At 50.7% G+C, this 23,656-nt stretch overlaps 5 protein-coding genes across 5 annotated transcripts; 2 read left to right on the top strand and 3 right to left on the bottom strand.

The window, feature by feature from the left end:
* Positions 1–9,414: 9,414 nt before the first annotated feature.
* Positions 9,415–10,920, bottom strand: T069G_08130 (d-arabinono-1,4-lactone oxidase domain-containing protein; the record flags this gene model as incomplete). The annotated part of the gene is made up of 1 exon (XM_056175340.1): positions 9,415–10,920. One exon carries the CDS (start codon positions 10,918–10,920, stop codon positions 9,415–9,417), a length of 1,506 nt encoding a protein of 501 aa, XP_056026289.1.
* Positions 10,921–13,177: 2,257 nt separating this feature from the next.
* Positions 13,178–14,282, bottom strand: T069G_08131 (uncharacterized protein; the record flags this gene model as incomplete). Its single annotated transcript, XM_056175341.1, has 3 exons — positions 13,178–14,013; positions 14,086–14,173; positions 14,238–14,282. 3 exons carry the CDS (start codon positions 14,280–14,282, stop codon positions 13,178–13,180), a joined length of 969 nt encoding a protein of 322 aa, XP_056026290.1.
* A 669-nt stretch (positions 14,283–14,951) lies between these two features.
* Positions 14,952–16,051, top strand: T069G_08132 (short chain dehydrogenase domain-containing protein; the record flags this gene model as incomplete). The annotated part of the gene is made up of 2 exons (XM_056175342.1): positions 14,952–15,865; positions 15,943–16,051. The coding sequence occupies 2 exons, from the start codon at positions 14,952–14,954 to the stop codon at positions 16,049–16,051; spliced, it is 1,023 nt and encodes a 340-aa protein (XP_056026291.1).
* A 492-nt stretch (positions 16,052–16,543) lies between these two features.
* T069G_08133 (uncharacterized protein) lies at positions 16,544–17,316 on the bottom strand (the record flags this gene model as incomplete). Its single annotated transcript, XM_056175343.1, has 2 exons — positions 16,544–16,777; positions 16,954–17,316. 2 exons carry the CDS (start codon positions 17,314–17,316, stop codon positions 16,544–16,546), a joined length of 597 nt encoding a protein of 198 aa, XP_056026292.1.
* A 1,455-nt stretch (positions 17,317–18,771) lies between these two features.
* Positions 18,772–22,719, top strand: T069G_08134 (oxysterol-binding protein domain-containing protein; the record flags this gene model as incomplete). Its single annotated transcript, XM_056175344.1, has 3 exons — positions 18,772–18,791; positions 18,941–21,446; positions 21,511–22,719. 3 exons carry the CDS (start codon positions 18,772–18,774, stop codon positions 22,717–22,719), a joined length of 3,735 nt encoding a protein of 1,244 aa, XP_056026293.1.
* Between the last annotated feature and the right edge of the window lie 937 nt (positions 22,720–23,656).

The following is a 23,656-nucleotide window of genomic DNA, read 5'->3' on the forward strand; positions in this document are numbered from 1 at the left end:
CTGCGCCAGGTGGTACTCGACAGCGCGGCGGAGCGTACAGGTACTCCGGACTCGGTTCTCGGTACAACGGCGCTCCCTTTTCCGTTCGTGCAGCCACGAGCTTGGCAGCTCTGGCAGGGTTCGTGGGCGGCCGCAAAGTTCAGTGGCCCCTGTGCTGGGTGCGAGTAAATGCTACCAGACCAAGACTACCAGCTCCTGTAGGGCCTGCTAGACAGGCTAACTGAAGACATCTGGAACCTGTTGGGCGGGCGAATTAGCGGGCTAATGCGGTCGGTTGGTTCCATTAACCTGGAGAATTTGGCGAGTTAGTGCTCGACCCTTATATCCATCCATTCCATCAATGGGTACGAGTACAGTGCTCACATGTACAGAGTACCCGAACAAGGCTGCTGAAGATACGGGTATGGGGTTTGACAGGCGCTTTTGGTCTACATGTACCTATCGATACCGACATCAATATCTACTATAACAACATCAGACAGAGAAGCCCAAGTACTCACTCGTACTTTTACCCCTGCTGGTATTTGTCATACCCGTCCTGAGCACAAATGTGCGTCCTGCCATGCTGCCATGCTGCAATGCCCATGTGAGCATGTGCATGCAGCGTTGTGCTGTATAGTAGAAGTGCAGTACTGCCAATACTGTACGAGGCCCTCCTCCATGCCAGTACTCGTACCTGGTAGCAGCAGCCAAGGTACCTGTGCAGCACTCAACTGGTCCCCTGCGCGCCAGCCAGACGGGGCCTGCAGACGCCACTGAACGCCTAGTGTGCCAGTGCACGCCGCTGGGAATACCCCAGGCTGGCGCCTAATTGTGGGGGTGAAAACGGAGCTGGTGCCGAATGGAAAGCACTGACCAAAACGGTGGCCCCCGGGGGCACGGTCGCTTGGGGTGAACCTACAGAAATTGAAATGGAGCCCAGACATCGAAGCCATCAGCACGGTAATATATAAGGATGGGTGTGGTATCAATAACATATCAAATGGGAACCAACACAGCACGGATACAGATTCACATATATACGATAGGAACTAGAGCTGTACCAGCGTTGAAATACATACATCTCACACCATTGACGATGCTATTGAGGTTCGGACACTTCACAGGCAGCAGGCAACTAAAAATGAATAGGAACATTTAGCAGGACTATGTGCAGAGCTAGAGGGTCTGATCGCCAGAAAAGGCGGGCAGCAGAAACAGCCAGAAGAGGGGTCGCCGATGACGGGATTGCAAGGCTGCTCTGAAATGAATCATACAGAAGCCATCACCATAGAGAGCCTTTGCTTTCCTGACTCTCCCCTCCTCCCGTATTCGGCAACCTGATATCAAGGAGGAAGACGTAGACGCAGACGCAGACGCAGATAATCAATAGCACGGGTAAATTTTGCCGCGACGGGGTCCGGAACGGCTGAGGCCCCCAAGCGAGGCAAAGGCACTGATTGTGTGCCTCGGGGCGCGCCTTTGGGCGGCTGACGCAGCAGCCCTCTCCGTCAAGACTGTTTGAATCTGCACAACGTGGAAACAAATCCGCCGAGTAACTCGATACCATCAAGGATACCCACCAATCGAGATGGCGGATGTCTTGAAGCCGACGCGGCGTGCACAGTAACTGGCGACACGTTGCTCTAGTCTCTAGTCACCGTTGGGCCAGAGCCGGAGCAGAGACGGCGCGGGGGGGCTGAGCACGCAAAGAATGGCATCGTCCCCGAGTGGCTGCGGCCTGCCACTACAGCCAAGCTATGGTTCGAAGGATACCTGTTGTAAATTCCAAGAAGGGCAACGGTGTGGTTCGGGTTGAGGCTTGCTCCGGAAACTCCGTTTGCTTGACGGTTTCAAGCAAGATCAAAACTCAAATTCATGAAAACGCTCCGGATAATAGATAAGATAGCCGCATACGCTCTGGCGGAGAGTTGTGCTTCATGAGACGAATATGTACATTCTCGGATTTCTATCAGAGTTGCGTTGGTGCTGACGTAGCAGCAAGATTTGGAATTCGGTGGTAATAAGAGCTTGGCAGCATATGTCGTTGCATCCATCCGTTTGCCTGTGCTGTGCTGTATTGTATTATAGGTCATCAACAAGCGAGGCCATCGTCGATGGCTTCAGCATGGCCCCCTCATGGCTGGCTCTCGCTATTGTGTGGACATGTGGACCGCGGTGAGATTCTCATCCCGCGCGATAACGCTTTCACGCACATCTGCCCCCTAGAACAACATGTGGCATTTGTCGCAAGCAATGGGTACGAGAGATGCAAAGCAGCTAAACTAGCGGCATCGAGTCGCAGCCAATCCTTCGTCGCTCACGGCCAAATTCCCGTCGCCTGGAGGTGTGGGCTGCAAGCTGCTAGCTCTACAGAGACCCGAGCCGATGATGACCTCGCCGGACACAACTGCAAATGGACCCCGAGGTAAGCTGTCGTTTACCAACTGCCGTTCATGTCCGCATGTATCAAGGTCCACTCCGCAACTTTAGCATCCACGAACCTGAAGTTTTTTGTCAAAGTGCTCGCATAACTCCGGCACCCCAGGACGAGAATGAAATCAAAACATTACCTGTCACATAGTAAGTGCCTACCTAGGCCCAGTGATGATGCTATCAAGACTGAACGAACGGCTTGAATCTCTTTATCCATGTCGATTAGCCAACGAGGAAATGGCAATATCAAACAGCTTACGGGGGTAGGAGCTCAGCTGAGGTCGCATCAGTACGGGCAGGTATTGATATTATTAGGCACTTGTGTAGATGCACGGTCCGTGCTCGTACTATCAACGAGTAAGTGCTAGGGAGTCAGTAGATTGGTCGGCAAGGTGCCATGTTGAAGACATAAGGACATCAACACAAGTACTACTAACTAAGGCAATACGGCATAGAAACCAATCCGGTGACTTTCCTGGAATGGAAATACGTATACCATGTTTGCTTCTTTAGTGCATTGAAAGGGGCTCATGTCTCCTACGAGTGCAAGGCAAGGCAAGGCAAGGCAAATACATGCACTCATGTACGGAGTACCTTGTTGAGGTTGGCCAGTACGAGTACTCCGTACAGTACGGTACTTCAACTTACTCGTACTTGTCATGTAACAGCAATAGAGCTGGCCGATAAGGCTGCAAGCAACTTGCTTCCTTCCCCGGACTCATACCCACTTGCCGCCTACCTCCTTACCTTATCTGCAAAAGAGTCAGGCTTGGAATCAGCAAGTACCTGCACAAGTGTCTTAGTAAGTCAGAGGTACAGTCAAGGATACTACCAAAACCAACCTGGCGAGGCATCACTCTTGGCAGCAAAGATCGTCTCCCCTTGCTGACGGCGAACGGTCGAGTCTGGTGGCATTGCGCGCGACAAGCGACTCGAAACCAAGAGCCAAAGTGCCTGCAAGTGCCTGCATGCGCCAGCACAACTTAGAGCTAGTAGCAGCGCTCCAGCAGCGCTCCAGCAGCGCTCTAGCAGCCCTCTCTGGCCCTGAAACTTTTGCCCCGGCACCGCTTTTCCGCCTGGAGCAGCGGGCCCCTGTCAAAGAGAGAGCACTAAGGCAAGCCAACTGGCATGACGTCCCGTCGTGCTGGACAAGGTCTCCCACGCCTTTTAAGTTAATTTTAAACGCGGGACCCTCCAACAAAGAATCCCTGCAGCACAATAACTGACACCCGCCGGAGAACAAGCCAAAGAGGTAGAAAGGCGTCGCAATCATTCGGGCATACTCGTACTGTACAGCTGCGTTCCTGGCCAATGGGCAGAGCGACATGGCAGCTCAGCTACTAGGTATCTACCTACCTGTACGAGTACATGCATCTACGAATACGTGCACAGCCCGTTTGCAAGCACAGACAGACAGACAGACAGCCAGGCTCAAGTACAGGTACGGATACAGGTACAGGTACCGGTAAAGTACGGCTGCGGAACAGCACGTGCGCGGCAACTGCCCCGACTCAGACTCACCTCCTCGTTCAAGATCCAAGGATCAATATGCGATATGGGCAGGAGCAGCGGACTGCAATACGGACTCTCGACTCAGGCACGCCCCCAGGCTCAGCCCCTGAGATCGAGGTGACCTGACCTCGAGAGATTCAACCCGCCTGTCTTTCGCTTCCCCTTGCATCTGATCACTGATGCTTGACTGCTTGTACTCGTACTCTCTCTTGTTGCCCGACGGCGCAAAGCCCACAAACAAAGACCAAGTGGAGGCACCGGAATCAAGCACGCAAGCTTTGCAGTGCCAGTGCCAGTTCTCCGTATTGGTGCCAGTATTGGTCCTGGTGCGAGTTTCCAAGGACCGTTGCGGACTGCCGCCATCATGATCCAAGGAGTTTTGCTTCAGAGCACAGCAAGTGAGAGGTGGGTACCAGACGTACGTCTCCAGGCTTCACCTACGACTCTGCGATGCAACCTACGGCAGTCATCAGCATCAGCCTGGTTCAGTGGCGATAAGTAATGTTCTTCTGCCTTGTTTCAACTTTCGATCGGCAGCGTTGCATACGATACATACATAATACCGACAAACGGGGATTTCGCCAGTTTCTCCACTGACTTACTTGTAGAACGAGATGGACCCGAAACCCAGCTCCACCTCCGACCAGGCATGACTTGCCCTACGGACAGCGTTCCTTGAAGTGTGGAGGCCGGTGCGCAGCAAGAAATCATCTTTAATGTCCGGTTTGCTCACGGCAGGGCTCCCTCCATTGGCGACCAAATGTGCCACCAAGAAAGGAAGAAAAAGAAGAAGAAAAATAGCTTGCCTGCGTTGTGAGATCTACCGCACTCCTTGAGCACCATCTTCTCATGTTCCGCATCGTCAGTACGGAGTTTATATATGCATTCTTTGGGATTCCATCTCTTCCCGGGATGCCTTGGCGGCACCTGTTTTGTTTCCCGTTGGAGTTGCAAGGATACCCCGTGCGGCCGGCCTTTATCACCGCCTTTACGATCCTACGGGACACGGATCACGGAACGCGGGATATCATGCATTCGACATGTTGCACTGCGTCCTTACTGACGATATCCATGTCCCTTTCGGTGTTATTTCGACGGGGCAGCCGCTTTCGGCGGACTCCGGAGATATGGCCGTACTCAGACTCCTCCCGGTGACAGCTTGCAGTTGCAGCCGAGTCTCAGCGTCCCTGCGCATCTCACGCCGAGACACCAAGTTCAAAGTTGGAAATGCGATGATGAATCAACACAGCCGCCGGCGCGCCCCGCAATGTACAACAGCTTCAAGACGTTTATTTTGCTAAACCATCATTGGCTTGGCCTTTACCCCAATCCGCAGGCCAGTGTTGCGCCAGTAGTAGTTAGCCCGCTGGTCATCGTCGCTTATTGCCATCTCTACGCAGGTGGCACCCCGTCACCGCACTTGGTCACAACTCTGTCTTCAGCACGTCTGATCAGTCACTATATCCTATATCCTCCCGGTACACCACAAAAGTATGCTGTGTGGTCGAAACCTTGTCACCTCTGGGTTCCTAGGTAGACAGAGCCAATCCACCTGGTGTTATCCCACGTGCATGTCCCGGTGCCGTCTCTCTTACAGGTCATTCAACAAACGGCGGGCCACATCTATGGAATCGAACAAAGTCCAGCCCCTCACCCAGGGTTATTCCCCCGCATATGCGTCATCTCAGAGCCTGCCCTGGCATGGTTGTCTCGAGCATACATCTCGCTTTTCAAGATTGGATTGGCGGGCCGGTGCTTAACTAAGGTCGATGACTGCAGTTTCAGCCAAGGTAGCAATTCGTATCGCGCCGTGTCCGGACAAACTCGCCTCGACAAAACCCCCCCACTGCCTGTCCTCGGCTCGCGACAGTACTCGCGCTCTACTTGTACTAACTCTCATTACAAGTTTATCGTACTAGGAGGTAACTTTATAAGGGGCGCAAAGTTTGTGAGTTGGTGCTTACCAGAACTTATATGCTAGGCAATCTATTTTTGATCATTCATGGAATGTTCGTCACATCTCTGGGCTCGAGTTCTGGGCTCCCTTCTCTCCACTTCGGAATTCACTTTCCAGCCCTGACAGGGTACGATTGCTCTAGCGGCAATAAAAATTGCAATATAGCGACACCATTCCGCTGTTAACCCGACTCAGGAAGTCAACTTTCCGCAAAGCCCGCACTAGTTGCATTCGGGCATTTCCATCCCTTGTTTTCCCGTTTGTCCAGCCTGTTGGCACACCTCTTTGAAAGGGGTCTGCTGTCTGAGAGACTATGTCTGCCAACAGTCTCAATGACAAATAATAAGACTCGTATCTTTGCTCTGAGACAATAGCAACGGAACCAGCTCCGTAGTACGAATACAAGTGCTGCAAAGTACGACTACCGCTCCATGCTCGTCACAACTTCTTACATGCTAGCCATGCTCCGGCCGCCACAGCCAGGCATACATATTGCAAGGTCATACTTGCACAGGTAATCATCTCTGCTACTGCTACTAGCACGTCTCAGCCTGTTTTAAAAATATGAGATATTACAGATTGCATGGCCGTTTCTCCTTTTAGCCTCGCTTCATGTTCCCGTCAGACCCCCCAGTTCAGCCCAAGAGAGCAAATGCCACTCTACGGAGCATGGTATTGCTACTTGTTCCCCTCAAGGTATTTCTCTTTACATCATCGCCGTGTCATGAATGTTTTTTTTTTTACCAGATATACCTGAGTTTTTTCTCGGCGCAATCATCAACGGGTATCTAGCATGGCCGCTATTCTCTGTCACGGGCATAATGATTTGTTAGACCTTGAATCTTCTAGAAACAGTGCCGCCATCTCCCGGCTTGTGAGGTTCAGCCCTTTGTGGGACAAGTCAAGTGAAACGGAGCTTCTGAACGGTTTGCATTTCTGGACTAAGCTCCGTTATCCACCTTTGCCCGACTACCCGTGAATAACCCTGGGCAATGCAGGGCAATTCCGACAGACAGGGCTAACAGCAACTTCACCGACTTGCAAGTGTTGATGAACCTAAGCCCTCAGCCAATATCTCTTGACTTGCATCCCCCACAGTCTAAAGGCACAGGCACAGATGCGGTAGGCATCACGAGACGCTACACAGATTTAGGCCCTACCCAGCTACCTCGTTGACGGTTCTGGACCTGAGCGATATTGAGCCATGGCTGGAGATTCGCTCTTTATACGAGACATACCTGTATTCAGTTAGGTCAGGGCCAACGAGTCCTCGCTGTTGATACTGTAATTAGCATACCTTGCTGGCTCAGGAAGGATGCAAAATCCTCCGACGACCTATACTATACTGCTTGTATGAATCTGCGCATCAGGAGCATGCAGGCTCTGTATCTTGGATATCAGCATCACGACTTGGCGGGCAGCAAAACGGTCGGCTTAGGGACCATTTTCGGAGAAGTTCCGATATGCTGCAGCTAAAGTTACCGAACCGGCCATGTACAGTACGACTACGGATTTTGTTGCCGGGTTTTACGCCAAATGTCTGTTTTGGTGGCCGAGTTTTGCATGTGCCGAGATTCGGTCGCCAGGGATTGGGCAGCAAAAAGCTGCAAGGTTATAATCAAGGGACAAGAGAGAAAGAGAGTGACAACAGGGACAAGGACAAGAAAGAGAGAGAAAAGAACAGATAGGCGGCCAGACAAGGGAGCTTCATCGGAAGGGTGTCCTGTTAAGACCCCTTCCTGGCCCTTTTGCACCCAAAAGAGGGTGCTGCCAATGCATGTCGTGAGAACACTTGTCGAGAAAGGGCACGCAAGCACATCAGCGGCACAACCTATACAAAGTGCCCCCTAGTAGGATTCGCATTCGCATATCCGTAGTACGTAAGCCCTCCAGATGCGACCTTCTCATCATACATGTGGCGACTGGAGCTTTTCAAACCTGGAACATACACGCAAGTCACCGGACACTCAGCCTGACTAACCCGTTACTTGTGTAACAACGGAAGAAACAAGAAGAGAAAAAGAGGCCAAGGGGACACACAGCCTGTCACTTGTTCCGTCTTCAGCCCCCAAACACCCAATGGCAGCTCACTCAAAGCCACCCCTCCCCCGATTTTCTCTCCTTGTCCTTATCCCGCTCTATCAGAAACACAAAGAAAGTTTCTCCGCACCAATGAGAAAGGACATTAGGAACCTTTCTTTCCTTTCTTCCCCCCTTTCATACGAGTAACTACTCGGACACTTTCTTATTGAATTTCGAGGTTCTTGTCAGGATAATCCTTGGAGCAGTTTGATTGGCCAGCCTCTTACAGTAATAGTAAAGAGAAAAACGAAACATATCTAAGATCCACCAATTCCCCGTATTAGGTAGGGCGGCAGAGAAGAGCCCGAAAAATTCCAGGGTAGGTCAACCCCCAAAACCCCCCTCCCCTTCCAAAGGCGCAATTTCGTGCCAAGAACGGGGTCCGTGGCAAACCACATAGAGAGAGCACGAGTAAGTTCACACATACAAGGTAGGATATAGTGGTAAGGCTTGTAAGCATACATACAGTAGGGTACGGCCCGGGGGCGGCTCTCGCTCAAGCAAGAAAAATCCTTCGAAACGTGAAATAGGCTCGGAGCCGAGGAACTAACGGCAACGAAAAGGAAGGAGAAAGAAGAAAAAAAAATTAGAGATAGCTTGTCTGACTCTCTTTTTTTAGGCGAAGGATTCATTCATCCATGTATGTCTGCAGATGACATACATACATTAAGTAGTTCCATTTTCCCGTTTATACGAGCGTAAACTCGTGCTAGGAATCAAACCCCAGGTAAAACTGTACTAGTGAAGTGGTTCTGTAGGTATATAAGAAAAAAGATATGAAAGGGACCCTTGCGCTGTGATAAGCGCGTCCAATCGGCGGTCTTGTATGTATGGAAACTGCTAGTCCTTAGGATCAGCGCTTGGATCCAAAGTCTTGATGTTGCTCAACAAGTCTACAGATATTCGGTCAAGGGGTGCCGCGCCTATGCTCCATGAATGCGGCAGGCTAACTACTCGTAAACTACGGACCATGTGGTTCCTTGACGATCTCCCTCATCAATGCGGCAGGTAGACCAACGGGTCTTTGATCCTCCATCACGGATTTGGTCGTCCCTGCATGTGATGGCCCTTGACAGTATCCAGTATTTTTGCCTGATTTGTATGAATCGAGCTACCCAAGCTACTGTGCCTAGCAGATAACCAACGTGCTAGGGGTATAACAACTCTAATTGTATTTGGTGCTGGGCCTATTCTACTACAGACGTCTCCAACTCCAAAAAAGAGACATCATCTCGGCCCAAAGGAAAATATTTACATAGCCTAATGAAGGATTGCCGCCCAGGTCTATAATGGTGCTACACCGAATGAATGCTAAACCGTTTCTTTGTTGAGAAAACCCCCACGACATCGCCCAAAGTTGCCGCCTTGCAGGGCCACAGCGTTGCCCAGACTCGGCCGAAATCGCAATCCCTGTCTTAACAGGAGAGTGCTTCAGAGGATTCATCTTCCTAAATTCTCTCCTCAAAGTCATACCAAGCATCCTGGCGCAGGATGCGGTCTCTATGCCAAGGCCCGAGGAAATGGCCGTTTGGGTCGGCAACATCGCGTATGTGTCTGAACTTGTCCAGGTCACCGCCATACATGGTTTCAATCTCGGTACTATAGGTTTCAAAGTTCTTGGCCCAATGGGGCCTGCCGCCCATATCCTTCATCAGCCACTCGAATGCCTGATAGTAACGTTCCCGACATGGTGGATCGTGCCAATAAGGCCGGTACAGAGTTGCGTTGAGATACAACGTCGGGCCATCCTTGACAGTTGGGTCAAGATAAGGTCGGGCGTTTGAAGTAAGAGTCGTATCACTGACACGAACCTCAACTGGCGCATGAACATAGAGGCCCTCGGCCGAAAAGGGAATGTTGTGTGGCACATAGTCAGGGTCATGGGGCGTGAGTTGGTTGAGCCACGAACTGAGTCTGCGAAGCGCCTCTGGGCCCTTATGCAGGGGAATCGCCCATTCGTTGACAAACTGAGAATAGAGACAATTCATCAACAGGGCTTTGCGGCTTGGCTGGACAGCTGTCGTTGTGGAACCGTTGGCAAACCCGTACTGCATGCCAAATACGAACCACTCAACCCACGGAAGGATGCGAGGCACATGCTGGGCCAGGTACAGCAGATTGTGATAGACGTAATAGCCCAAAGATCCATCGTAGTAGCTCACCGGTGGTTCGCGATGTTCTTCTTCCGTCTTCTCGGCCTGCCAGACTACCGCCCGGCGTGTGTAAGGGAACCACCAGACCCGCACAAACTCACTCTGAGTCCACAAGTCCTTTTGCCAGGCGTTGAACATTCGCAAATCAGAGTCAATGGTCTGCTTCCACTTGAGGCTAAAGGCTGGCACAGCGCGGAAGGTGATTTCAGAGATGATGCCAAGAGAGCCGAGAGAGAGCAGCGCGGCTTGGAATAGTTCGGGATCATCATCCTTGGAACAGGACTTGGTGGTGCCATCGATAAGGGTGATTTTGAGAGCGAGGACATCCTCGGACATGAGCCCGTGGCGGATACTGCTGCCATGGGTTCCCGTTGAGATGGCACCGGCAATTGACTGCTGGTTGATACTGCCGAGATTCGGCATGGCTAGGCCGTGGCGCTCAAGCTCCTCGCATAGCGTATACAGGCGAATGCCGCTCTGCATCACCACGATGCCGGTTTTATCGTCCACCGAGAGGATCTTGTTGTACTTGTCCAGGTTGACCAGCCAGTGCGAGGTCCAGGTAATGTTAGAGGGCGAGTGTCCGCATCCCACAGTCGTGATTCGCTTGCGCCATTTTCGCGCATAATTGACCATCCGTTCAATTTCATCCAGCGATTCGGGCTGGATGTAAAGCTCTGGGAGGCAGGAAAAGGTGCGCGCCCATGTGTGGTGAGTATGGTGGAAGACGGCGCGCTCGTTGAGGATCTCGTCTCCATCAACGGAACCCTCGCCGTAGCCGAAAAGCAGCTGTTTCTGCATGTTGCAGGGTGTGCCGCTGGATTCCTCTCTTTGCTCTTTTTCTTTTCTTCTCCCTTGCCGTTTCAGCTCACCTGTTGATCCAGGATACAGGCAGCGGGCAAGAGTGAAGAGCGGCTTTTCCGATGGCCGCTGGCAGGATTCCAAAGCGAGATACAGTAGCTTGATAGGGTGATCACGCAATTTGTTTGCTGTGGTGAAGAATCCTTGTTGCGCAAAATTATTTTAGTCGGTGCAACCACCCTGTGAGTCAAGATAAGAGAGCTCGAGATGAAAGAAGAACGTCAGATGAAACGAAGAGAGCCATTGTTCAAAGGACAAATGGCGAGATTCGCGAAGGAAGGAGGCAATTCACAGACGTCGCTTCCATGATGCAACGATTTTTTTCACTTTTTACTTCTCAGGTGCCACTTGCGGCATCGAGACGCAGTTTGGATTTGTAACGCCTACCCGGGAAGGTCTAACAGCCTTTCCGTCGCAATTACGGAATTCATTCGGCGTACGAGCACAGGTACTGAGCAGACTGCTATCAATTGCCTCTGCTACAGTATCAAAGTAACACTAGGAATTGAATGGGTGCCAGCTTTTGGCCACTCAAGGGTCTAGATCTAAGAAAAAAAAATTTGGTCCCTGCGTCGGCGCTACTCAAACCTCCGAGTTAAGCCGTGCCTGCGCTAATTTGCCGGTATAGATGGATAAGATGATGGGCTGTCTTTGACAGCTGACAACAGCAGTTGCTATTTAGCAGTGCAGGCGTCAAGAAAGAGAGAGCTTGGACTTTCACACATATTGATCCGAAAGATGGCGCATCGCTTGCCGTTAAAAGCCAGTTTCGCCAAAACGGAACTCTTTCCGAGAGCCATCTCTAACCGTCAACTCCAAAGCTATCAGGTCCACCATCGGCAGAGACATCCGACTGTTATTCTCATCAAGCAGACTCCGTTTCCTGTTTGAAGCCATCTTCACGTAATCGCTGATCCTGTAGTAACCATCTATTGAAGGATCCTTGAATTGTTCCTCGCAAGTACCTGTACTCCGCGAGTACAGTCCTATACATCACCTTACCCATGAAGCTATTCAGTCCATCTCGCTCTAATACCCGAGCTTGACCATGCAGATGCCTCCATTCCAAGCATGTTCTGCCCCTAAACGTTCGCCATTGGTGCCCGCGGAAACATATTACGCGCGCACTGCAACTGCCGATGCCCAAAAACCTGCTCTTGCAGCTCCGAGCCCTGCAATAGTTCTGTCGAAGTGGGCTCATGGTTCGTATATTGGCGCGACGCTTTATTAATGCTAGAGGCGTGGCATCTCCTCGGACCGACGGCGCTTGCGAAATCACGAGGAAATGGATGCGCCCTCCAGCCCGGTAGTTTTTAAGGCTGCAACTATTCGGGTGCTTAGATTTCGTCAGATTCGCTTGCATCGGCTGTTTCGTAGGAGGGGGCCCATTGTCGATCAATAAGAGGTTTAAACCAACGACCTTTGCCGAATAATGAAGCCTCGCTAAATCCGACGGCAGCTTGCTCGTCAAGGCGTGTATAAGTTGATTTGCCAGGGGAGCCAGCATCAAAAGCTCTTTGCCCGCTTGGCTAAGCGGTATAGCGTGTCACTAGTAAATACTTGACATGACAAGGTGATCAGTTCGACTCTGATAGTGGGCATTCTTTTTTTGTAACTCTCCACTCTCATTTTTTTGTCACCAGCTACCCCAGAGCTGGTAACAGCGCTTTACTGTTTCAACTGGCTATGGCTGTAGTAATTTTGGACACAAGGTATATCTTTTTAGAATTAGAGACGCTGGAATCTTATTACGGGCCTATCAATCGAGATATCGAATGCTGTAAGTTGACGCTGTGGGCATCAAGCAAAAGCAGAAAGTCAGCGACATGACTCGATCATGCGCGAAACCGACCCAACCTACGTAAAGTACCTCAATTATGGTACGCACCCAAACAAATGCTGCACCTATTGGTGTATTAAAAGGTCCTATCTCAATTACCTGTATTTCTCTCTGTTCGCCAAGATTGCAGGTTGATGGAGTGGTCATTCTGGAGCCTAAAATGGAGAAATTCGTTTGTTCCCTGATAGCTACATAAAATAAGAGGAGAGCAATCTATCGTTTCTGTAAATACAAGTAATTCGTTGTTCTGTTTGTTCAGCACCCCATCTCCAAAACGCCTTTAAACCGCCTATTGTGAATTTCAATTGCGCATAGCCCATGGCAAGTCCCTGATACTCCTTCGACTGTAGCCCTTTGCTAGATCTCCACAGGGACCAGAGGATCTTCGCCACGCAATGTCCTCCATTTATTGGCGGCGTTGAGCACATCTGGGCACCCTTGCAGCAAGTATCCCCATTTCGTAAAGAACTTCTCCGTAAATTCCCACCCCGATATGTCCCATGGATCTGACCATGAGAGAATGCCGAGCTCTGTAGAACTCGAGCTCGCAGGAGTAAAGGTCCTTAATCGGTACTCTTGTAATGGAGTCATCCCTACTGTTGTAGGTGGCGGCGTAGAAACCTCAATCTCATCATCCAACTCGACAACTGGCGACGACTCCTTGTCTGGCGTCGATTTACTATCATCTGGTGAAGCACGAAAGTCGTCTGGTGTACAACCAATGCTTGCGAATATATCCCCGATCAAGTCTTGCAATATTTCGTCCTCATTAATATTAAACTCCTCTACCGCGAGGATAAGATTGTCACGCAGCTGAGGCGATGGGAAAAGGTCAATCCAGCCTGGGTGAGGAATCTCCGCCTGGAGTCTCGTAGGTGTGAATGCTGGAGGGATAGCGGGAGTGCCATCAAGGTTTTGAGGAGCGAGCTTAAGGTCGCTAAGCGAAAAGGTACGGCGGACGTCGCACATCGTGGAGGCTATCGGCGAGATGCTACTTAGGATGAAGAAGTTTGTGATGACTGCTCGGGAGACATTGAGAACAATGACGTAGAGCAATCTGTGGTCGGGAGTAAGCGGGAAATAAACTTGATGAGAAGGGACTACAGGCTTCTGGCGCTCGCTTGCAGAAGCTGCCACGGCTGTTGTCGTCTCTGATTCGTGCTCCTGGGCGAGATTCAATCTCTGCCGCCGGCCTGGATCGGATACCGGTCAATTCTCCGATGCAAGAGTTTAAATAAAAGAGGGACCGGGAGAGGAATCCTTACGAGCAGCCCGCTGGTTGAGCCTATTTTGTCTTTTCCTCCTTTCCTTAGCATCCTTGAGCCCCGACCAGTCGTCCTTTTCATCCAGCTTCTGCTTGGGCCTCCTGATTCAGCTTCTGGCCAACCTTGTCCGATCCACATGAAAGTAAACTCACCTCGTCCCGTAGAGGTACTAGACGAAATCTCTGAAATGTAGCCATCGTATGTATATGTTGAGTTAGACCAATGATTCTGTCCAGGAAAATGACGCGGAAGAGGATTCCGTAGATAGGAGGAGGATGAATCTGGAGTGTGGAAGGTCATCAGTTTGTCTTCGATGTCTCCTGCTGACTGGAGATGACCAAATTGGGAAAGCTGGTGGGGTTTCAGAGGGCTGGCGCTAATGCAGCCGGATGACAGCACCACACCTGTTTAGGTTTAGCTTGAAGATGTTTTGAGGCGAGGGCGAATCGGTGGGAGTTTATCTGTATATTGAACGGGAGATGGATGACGAAGACTGCCTTTTGCGGTATACGATACTCCAAGAATTTGGTATTGAATGGACATCAACGGATTCTAATTCTCCCATCTTCATTTGAAGGCATTGAATCGAGACAACTCAACTTACTTTATAACCTGAAAGCTACAATTATATAAAGGAGCCTACCTTCGCTGGAATAACTGGAATTCATCATGGAAACTATTACACAGTTCTTTCGACCTCTTGAAGATCATATAAGAAAGAAGCTAGCATTCTATAACTTATAAATTTCTTCAGGTGTTTGATCTTATAATTTCATCATTCGAATTGCACACTACCAACCCCATTCCAATTAATCATTACCGTCCATTTACTTCAACAGATTCATCATAACTCTTTTTAGTTCACAATGAGCGCCGCACATGTTGTCTGGGGTTTGATGACGAACCGCTGGTCATATCCCAGTCTCGAGGCTCTCGAAAATCTCCCCATTCCCGGCAAAACTGTCATTGTCATCGGTGCCAGCGGTGGTCTTGGCCTCGAAGCTGCTCGACATTACGCTCGCTTGGGGGCATCTCGAGTCATCCTGGGCGTTCGGTCACAGAACAAGGGCGATGAAGCTAAACGGAATATCACCTCTAGCCTGAGTCCTGAAATAGCCAAGACATGCGTCATTGATGTCTGGATTATTGATTTGGCATCGTTTGCATCTGTTAAAGCTTTTGCGGACCGCGCCACCAAAGAGCTTTCATCAATCGACATTGCCTTGCTCAATGCTGCCGTCGACAAAGCTCAATTCGGACTCACAAAGGATGGCTGGGAAGAAACTTTGCAAGTGAATACTCTGGCGACGACGCTTCTGGCTTTGCTATTACTTCCAAAGATGCGGCAGTCATCACGGCCGGACTGGAAACCGTGTTTAAGCATTGTCGCCTCAAGAGGGCACCAGTTAGTGTCGGATGGAGCATCTTGGCAGGATGCTCCCAACTGCATAGAAGCGCTGAACAAGAAAGAAAACTTTGGGCAGGCGCCTATCAGGTATTGCACTTCCAAGTTGCTTATTATCTATGCTGTTAGGGAGATTGCGAAGCTTGCTCTCTCATCTCAAAATGAACCAGACGTCGTGGTGAACTATTCATGTCCGGGGGCATGTAAGTCGGACCTGGCGCGGGAAGCGGATTCTATGGGGAAAAAAGTTGGGCTTGCCGTCATCCAGGCGACGATTTGCAAGACGACGGAGGAAGGGTCTAGGACAATAGTCTTTGCGACCGGTCTTGGCGTCCAGAGCCATGGATTGTGGTATCACAAGGATAGAATGGCGGAGTAAGGCAGCCCCTGAATTTTTTTTCTATTGTTGATGCAATGGCTTTTGTGGGATTTTGACTAATATTACTTTATAGGCCCGGAGTACTAGTTACAAATGAAAAGGGGAAAAAGCTGCAAGCAAAGGTTTGGAAGGAGATTGTGGAAGTTTTGGCGCCATATGGCATTGAGATTGCTTCGAAATAAGGTGGGTATAATTTCCGTAGTTGTCTTTTTACAGACAGACATACTTGTCGGATAGAAAGATTTGCGCATTTCATTTCGGCTTAGCTGATGGAGTGATTTATCAGCTATGAAGGCTTCTTGTATTACTATATTTATTATATGAGCTATCACCACTAGTTGAACCTCTTACCCTCTTACTATTGAGACTTGTGACGTTGATGTGAAGTTTATATTTATTTTTTTTCTATAATAAAAATGCGGCGTATCCAATCTGGGCGTGTACATGAAAAATGGCAACCCCTAAAGCAACTCCTAAAACACTTCCTAAAACGCTCCCTAAAGCACTTCCTAAAGCACTTCCAGAACAACCTCTACAGCAACCTCTACAGCAACCTCTACAGCACTTCCTAAAGCAACCTCTACAGCAACATCGCATAAATAATAACAACCTGAAAATAACAAAGCATCTCCTCCCCCAATCTCAGCGCTCAAACTCAGAAATGGTGCCGGCCATCATGACTCTATCTGTTCTATCAGCTCTTTCCAGAAAGCCGAATCATCTTCGTCGAGTACGTCCTTCAAAACAGTCTCATATTGGGTGCTGAAGGCTTGCGGGTCAGCTCCTTTGGCAACTAGTACTTGCTTGAAGGTGGGAACGTACAGAGTCATGTCCTTGAGACCGGCCATTTTAGTAAGACATAGTATCAGCGGCATCTTCCCATGACCGTCTTTGTGTTCTTCAGATAACTACTCCATGTTAGCAGTAAATCTGCGATCTGAGGTCTACCTTTTGATAGGGCTCTATGGAGGGCTGTTTGACCCATGATATTCCGCATGTTGAGGTAGTTTGCAACGCCGCCCACGCACAGAAGTTGACGAGAGATGTCAAGATGGTGGTTATTTACACATCAATTGATCCATACCTTCCATAGAGACGGCGGTGCGTGCTCTACAACTGCGGGTTTCTTACCAGAAGTTTCGGCGTTGGTCGAAGCCCTTTCAAGCATTTGCTTCACAGTTTCCTGGTCGTTGGACAAAACAGCGTAAGTGAGAAGTCCATACGGCCGTGCTTGACATTGTGAGAGATGTAACTCTCTTACTCGTTGGCACTCTTCGGAGGATGATTGAATAGGGGCACTCTTGGGTTCGACGAAGAGGTGAAAGTAGATGAGACTTGGATGAAGCCCATCTAAGATGCGATTGATGATTTCGACTGGGAACCGGGCGAGGATGTCGATGACCGGTGTTGAGGTTGGAGCGAGAGTTGATGCCGGAACGGATGACATTTGACACCGAGTTTGTCAGGGCCATAGAGATTCACAGCTGATGCAAGAATCTATGTTGAGATTGTCTGGTGTCGAGATTGCTTTGGTGATAGTATTGAGTCTATCTACATGCGCACTCAGAGGGTTATATACGTGCGTTACCGGCGACGTCTCCCTGAACATGAAGCCATCTCCAACGATTCTGATATGACCGTTAACTGAATGAATTAGTGTTAGACGTTGAAGAATTGCCATCCCATGTAAAATTATCTTCGATGAAAGCTCCGGTGTAAGACAAACTAATTCATGAAACACCGGTGTACCTAGAGCAAAAACAGTGGCATTCACTTGAGATGAAACAAGGATGGGTAGTTTTTCGGCTGCTGCTTTATGGGAGTTTCATACAGTGTGTGTTTAACAATGCAATGCACGTCTGTGCCAAGGAAACAAAGAGACAAAGGGACGAGAATTATGATGGTCGTGAGGGAATTGCTTCTTGAACAACGTCTTACAAAAGGGTACTGCACCAGAACGTACGTAGGCTGAGGATCGATGGATGATTAATACGCTCAATACGCTGTGAATACGCATATTTGGGAGAGGGGATTCATGTTTAACATTTGGCACTTGAACCACGCACTGTACATGTACTTAACAAACGTTTTAGAGGCGCCATGACTCGAAGAGTGGCCGTCACATGAATTCTGCTAGAAAGCATCGACACCTTTGTTACCCTCGAACTCTTTGTCACAATTTTTTTTCTTTAAACCAAAAAAATGGGCATTTAGAGATGAATGATGCTAGAAGTTAGACAATCTGCTGCGTCGTCTATCGGATCGGCGGCTTCATGTACAATACAACACTCACATGTACATACATTACGGACCCCTCGGTATTAATAGATTAAATCCATTGCGGCATCATGCATCAAACCAGCCCGTGAAAGGAAGCTGATAAAGAGGCATGACTAAGCGCCCCGCCGCTCGATGCCCGCTAGTTCGCTTGGAGAAAAAAACGTCATTCCGAGTGCAGCACCTTGTTGCTCGGAGCTACGAATTACAGCAAGCTTAGTGCTGTGATCCAGGCAAGTCAGGCACTGTGCCGTGCAGAGAGCGCTGCAGCAGCCACTACAGTGTCTGTTACAGCGCCTCTGGACACCTGAAGGCCAGCTCAGCCACCTGTGCAACATCATCCCTCATTTTCAGACCAAGGCAAGGCCTGGCCCATTCTTGTACATGCCACTTCTCCACCACCAATCTCCCACGCTACATTATCTTCCTTTCTCTTCAATTCACATGCAGCCCTGGCTGGATCGGCTCTTCCTGCAACTACCTCGACCGCTATCGACGCCTTCTTTGACCACTGCTCCGAGCTACTCGGAATAGCCTCTGCGTTGGCGGCTGGGGGCTGCCTTCAGCTGCAACTCATACCAACGAACCCCCCCAAACACGAGCGAACAATTGCATGTAGCCCAGCATGTCGGACGTGGGCGAGAGGTACGTCGACCAGCCTCTGATTTTTAATCACCGTCTTTGTCCGTTTGCCTGCTGCAACGTCTCTTTCTTGTTTGCGACCATCGCCGTGTCTTGTTTTGTCGTCGAGTTCTGGAGCAATTAATGGACTGACTCGGTTGATGTGGCTACAGCAACCACCACAAGCGGTCCAAATCCGCCGCGGCGCTGTCGCTGTTGCGTCGCAAGGACACTCGCGAAGACGAATCCGGAACTGAAGACGATCGATTGTCGACCACAGGCAGCCATGCATCTCCTCCGAAGCATGCTACGTCAGCCCCCCGCGGCCACAGCTCGCGGCTGTCGACACCGTCGGCCGTTCTGAGCAGAACACCGTCCAACAACCAAACCGCTGCAAGTGTAAAGGGCTCCCCTATTCAGGATATCAAGACCGGCAGCCTCGAGCAGTCGGTGCGCAAGTTCAGGGTTGTCGAGGCCCTGCGGAGCGGGGACACGGCGTCCATTTCAAAGGCCATTCGAGAGACGGCGGACGGCGTCCCACGTGCGAGCATGTCGTCGCTTAGCGGGTCCAGTGCTGGAGCGCTCGAAGATACCACCATACTTCATCTGGCCATGCAGTGCGCCGAGTTCCCTGTTATCGAATACGTTCTCTCCGACGGTCTTGGCAGCTTGGATGTAAATTCTCGAGATAAGGATGGCAACACCCCGCTGCACATTGCTGCCATGCACGGCCGTACTCAGGCAGTCAAGCTGCTCCTGGAGCAGAAGGAAATTAACGATGCCATCGCAAATTCCCAAGGGAAGCTGCCCATCGACTTGGCGCGAACCCCCGAGATCTTCCAGCTTCTTCAGCTTTCTCGGTCCATGTTCACAGATACAAAAGTGCAGCAAATCCAGGACCTCATCGCCAAGAGCGATTATGATACCCTTGCTCAGGTGCTGGAGGAGCAGCGGCTGAAGACGATGCTGGACATTAACAGCACCGAGTTTGTAAGCGACCCGGCCGTTGCCCAGGCTGGAGGCACCTTGCTTCACGAGGCGGCCAAAAAGAAGAATATTCAGCTCATTCAGGTGCTTCTGCTCCACGGTGCCGACCCTTTCCGTCGCGATCGAAAAGGCAAGCTGCCCCAGTCAATCACCAGTGACGACAACGTCAAGGCCATTTTGAAAAAGTCGCCAGCCGCTGTGGCAGCTCAGAGGGGAATTCAAGAGAAAGCAGTGCTGGGACATGCGGCCTCGCAAAACGCAACCGCTGGTGGCCCTGCTGATCCCTTGGCAGGCCGCGAGGCTCGGGAGATGAAGGGATACTTGAAGAAATGGACCAACTATCGCAAGGGCTACCAGCTGAGATGGTTTGTGCTGGAGGATGGAGTGCTGAGCTATTACAAGCACCAAGACGATGCTGGCTCGGCATGCCGCGGCGCCATCAACATGAAGATTGCTCAGCTCCACATGAGCCCAGACGAGAAGACCAAGTTTGAAATTATCGGCAAGTCATCTGTTAAGTATACGCTCAAGGCAAACCACGAAGTAGAAGCCAAGCGATGGTTTTGGGCCCTCAACAACTCCATCCAATGGACCAAAGATCAAGCCAGGGAAGAAGAACGACAAGCAGCCCGCAGCGCTGAGCTTCTTCGAATTGCCAAGGCCGACCAGAGCGGATCAGTCTCTGCCCAAGACTCTCACAGTGAGAACACGAGCATGACGGACTTGCGACGCGTCAGCACGCAGCTACAAGCGCGCCCGATCCTTAGTGTCAAGAAGTCAGACATGACTGGCACCAGCATCGGCAGCGTAGATGAGGAGGACTTCGTGGATACCTATACAGAGGCGGATGCGATGCAAGGTCACGAGCACCCCGCTGGCCCTGGCACCCTACCAGGCGACGGAGACGACGATGACGATTATGGCGAGGAAACGAGCGGCCGTGAAGAGCCCCAGGCGACCAAGGATGCGCTCAATATTACGGCGCAATCAGCAAAGCTGCAGCTCGAGACTATGGGAAGCGTCCACTCGGCTCTTATGGCAGAACTCACCCGTAGTCCTGCCACGACTTTGTCGGATACAAAGGTAACGCAGGCCCTCTCTACATACGACGCTGCCATCCGGAGCTTGACGGCCCTGGTTGGCGACCTGCTCCGGATTTCCAAGGACCGCGACGCATTTTGGCAGTACCGGCTTGATCGTGAGTCCAACATGCGACGAATGTGGGAGGAAAGCATGGCACAGGTGGCTCGTGAGCAGGAAATTCTCGAGGCCCGCGTTGGTGAATCAGAGATGAAGCGTAAGCTCGCAAAGAAGGCGTTGCGAGAAGTCATGGAGCAAGGCGCCTTGCCGTCCGCCAGCGTCACGCCAACAATGGAAAGGGTACAAGAAGAGGTTGAGGAGGTCGAAGTCATTGTAAAGGCAGCTACCCGCGGCTTACCTCGAAAGCCGACGGCTCTCGAGCAGATGGCGGAGCTGTCTGACAGCGAGTCTGGAGTGGAAGACGAGTTCTTTGATGCCGTGGATGCCGGCGACGTTGAAGTCACCGAGATGCCTCCTAGCGACACTAAACAGGAAAAGAAGGACGTCGTCATTTCGGGCATCGACATCAGCAGCTCATTCTCTGGATATGAAAACGGAATTCGGCACAAGCTCAAAATGGAGAGCGATGACCGGCCGAAGATTTCTCTCTGGGTACGTCAACTAATGAATCAGCTGCCGCTGGGTGCGTGAGTGTGTGTAATGGGCTAACAAGTAGGGGCAGGGTATTCTCAAGTCTATGATTGGCAAGGATATGACGAGGATGACGCTGCCCGTCTCGTTCAACGAGCCTACGTCCTTGCTGTACCGTTGCGGTGAGGACATGGAATACGTGGAGCTCCTCGACCTCGCAGCAGAACGCTCTGATTCAATCGAAAGACTCATGTACGTAGCCGCATTTGCCGCCAGTGAGTATGCGTCCACGATTGGCCGCGTCGCCAAACCTTTCAATCCCTTGCTCGGCGAAACTTTTGAGTACGTTCGTCCGGACAAGAACTACCGCTTCTTCATTGAGCAGGTCAGCCATCACCCACCGATTGGCGCCGCCTGGGCAGAGTCGCCAAACTGGACGTACTGGGGCGAATCCCATGTCAAGTCAAAATTCTACGGCAAGTCGTTTGACATTAACCCTCTTGGAACATGGTTCCTCAAGCTCCGACCTACCGCCGGTGGCAAGGAGGACTTGTACACGTGGAAGAAGGTCACATCTTCGGTAGTTGGCATCATTACAGGAAACCCCACGGTGGACAACTACGGCCCCATGGAGATTAAGAACTGGACAACTGGGGAAGTGGCGTTGGTCGAGTTCAAGGCCAGGGGGTGGAAGGCCTCGAGCGCGTACCAGATCGTCGGCAAGGTCATGGATGCCTCGGGCCAGGTGCGCGTGAGCCTCGGCGGGCGATGGAATTCGAGACTATATGCCCGACTGACGCCAGGCTACGAGGCTGCTGTTGACGAGCCCTCAACGAAGAACAAGGATATTGTTCACCGTGGCAGCATTGCAGATCCCAGCCGAGCCTACCTCATCTGGCAAGCCAACGAGAGGCCGGCCGGCATTCCTTTCAACCTGACTCCATTTGTACTGACGTTTAACCACATCGACGACAAGCTAAGACCGTGGATTGCGCCCACAGACTCACGCTTGCGGCCAGATCAGCGTGCCATGGAGGAGGGAGAGTATGATTTCGCAGCGACGGAGAAGAACCGACTGGAGGAGAACCAGCGAGCTCGCCGGCGAATGCGTGAAAATGCCGGCGAAGAATTCGTCCCCGCATGGTTCACCAAGGCGACTTGCGAAATCACGGGTGAAGAGTACTGGCAATTCAACGGCAAGTACTGGACACAGCGAGAAAAGGCCGGGCCTGATGGCGATTACGAGGCTGCGTGGGGAGGGTTGGAGCCGATATACGACGATATACCTGCTTAGAATTTCTTGGTACATGATAGCGGTGGAGGACGAAAGACTCAGAAAAAGTAAGGGAAAAAATGTAACTGTATGGTTTTTAGCACTAGAGTTTGAGAGGATGAGCTGAGTTGTTTTGTTACTTTGTTGAAGAGAGAGAGAAGAAGAGGGAGAGGGGGAAGGAGAGGGAGAGAGAGGAGGTGATACGATGGGATGAGATGATGAGTAGCAGTAGCCCGTATGCAATATTAGTACTATACCGAAACACTCTTTATCATTCTCTTGAGTCTTGTTAGTATGCGTATGTACCCGTACGCGCATTACATGGCGTGGCATTTGCTAGATGTTGGGGAAAAGATTGGCGGGTGCTGAATGCCGGACAGCGTCTTTCACATGAGAGTTGTTGCAATCCCGAGTCTCAACAAACACCACTTGCTCTGTAAGCAACTGATATGATGCCACCTAACCGTAGCTTTATCTATCTATTTACTCTTAAAAAGCAATTTTACATGGACCACAATTACTTGTTTCGGCCTCCTTAAATTCCGTGGAGCAATGGGAACCTGGGGCAGTCCGCGGGAGTGCGAGGCAAACCTCGGCAAATCTTTGTGCTGATGAATGCTGATTTTCCACGAGAAGCAATTCGCTCCCAGTTCAGGAACACGCATTGGTGCTGATGCATGTTAGTGGCTTTTGGCTAGCTTGATTGGTGTTAACGGCAAAGTCAATTCGCCGGTGGATTCAGCGTGTGGTTTTTGTTTCCGTACTCCGTTCGTTCGTTAGTTGGTATGGTTGTATGGAGGATGAGCAGTACGTTAGTTAGCTGGAGGAAGGGCTGAGCCGAGGCAATTCCACAGAGCCTGACGTCAAGTGAGACCCCCTGAGGACTTGACTCGAATCCCGAGACACTGAGATTCTTTTTTTTCTTATCTCTTTTTCTTTTTTTAATACGTATATGTGG

The sequence above is a fragment of the Trichoderma breve genome, chromosome 5 (assembly GCF_028502605.1).
Source record: "Trichoderma breve strain T069 chromosome 5, whole genome shotgun sequence".
NCBI classification, from domain to species: Eukaryota; Fungi; Ascomycota; class Sordariomycetes; order Hypocreales; family Hypocreaceae; genus Trichoderma; species Trichoderma breve.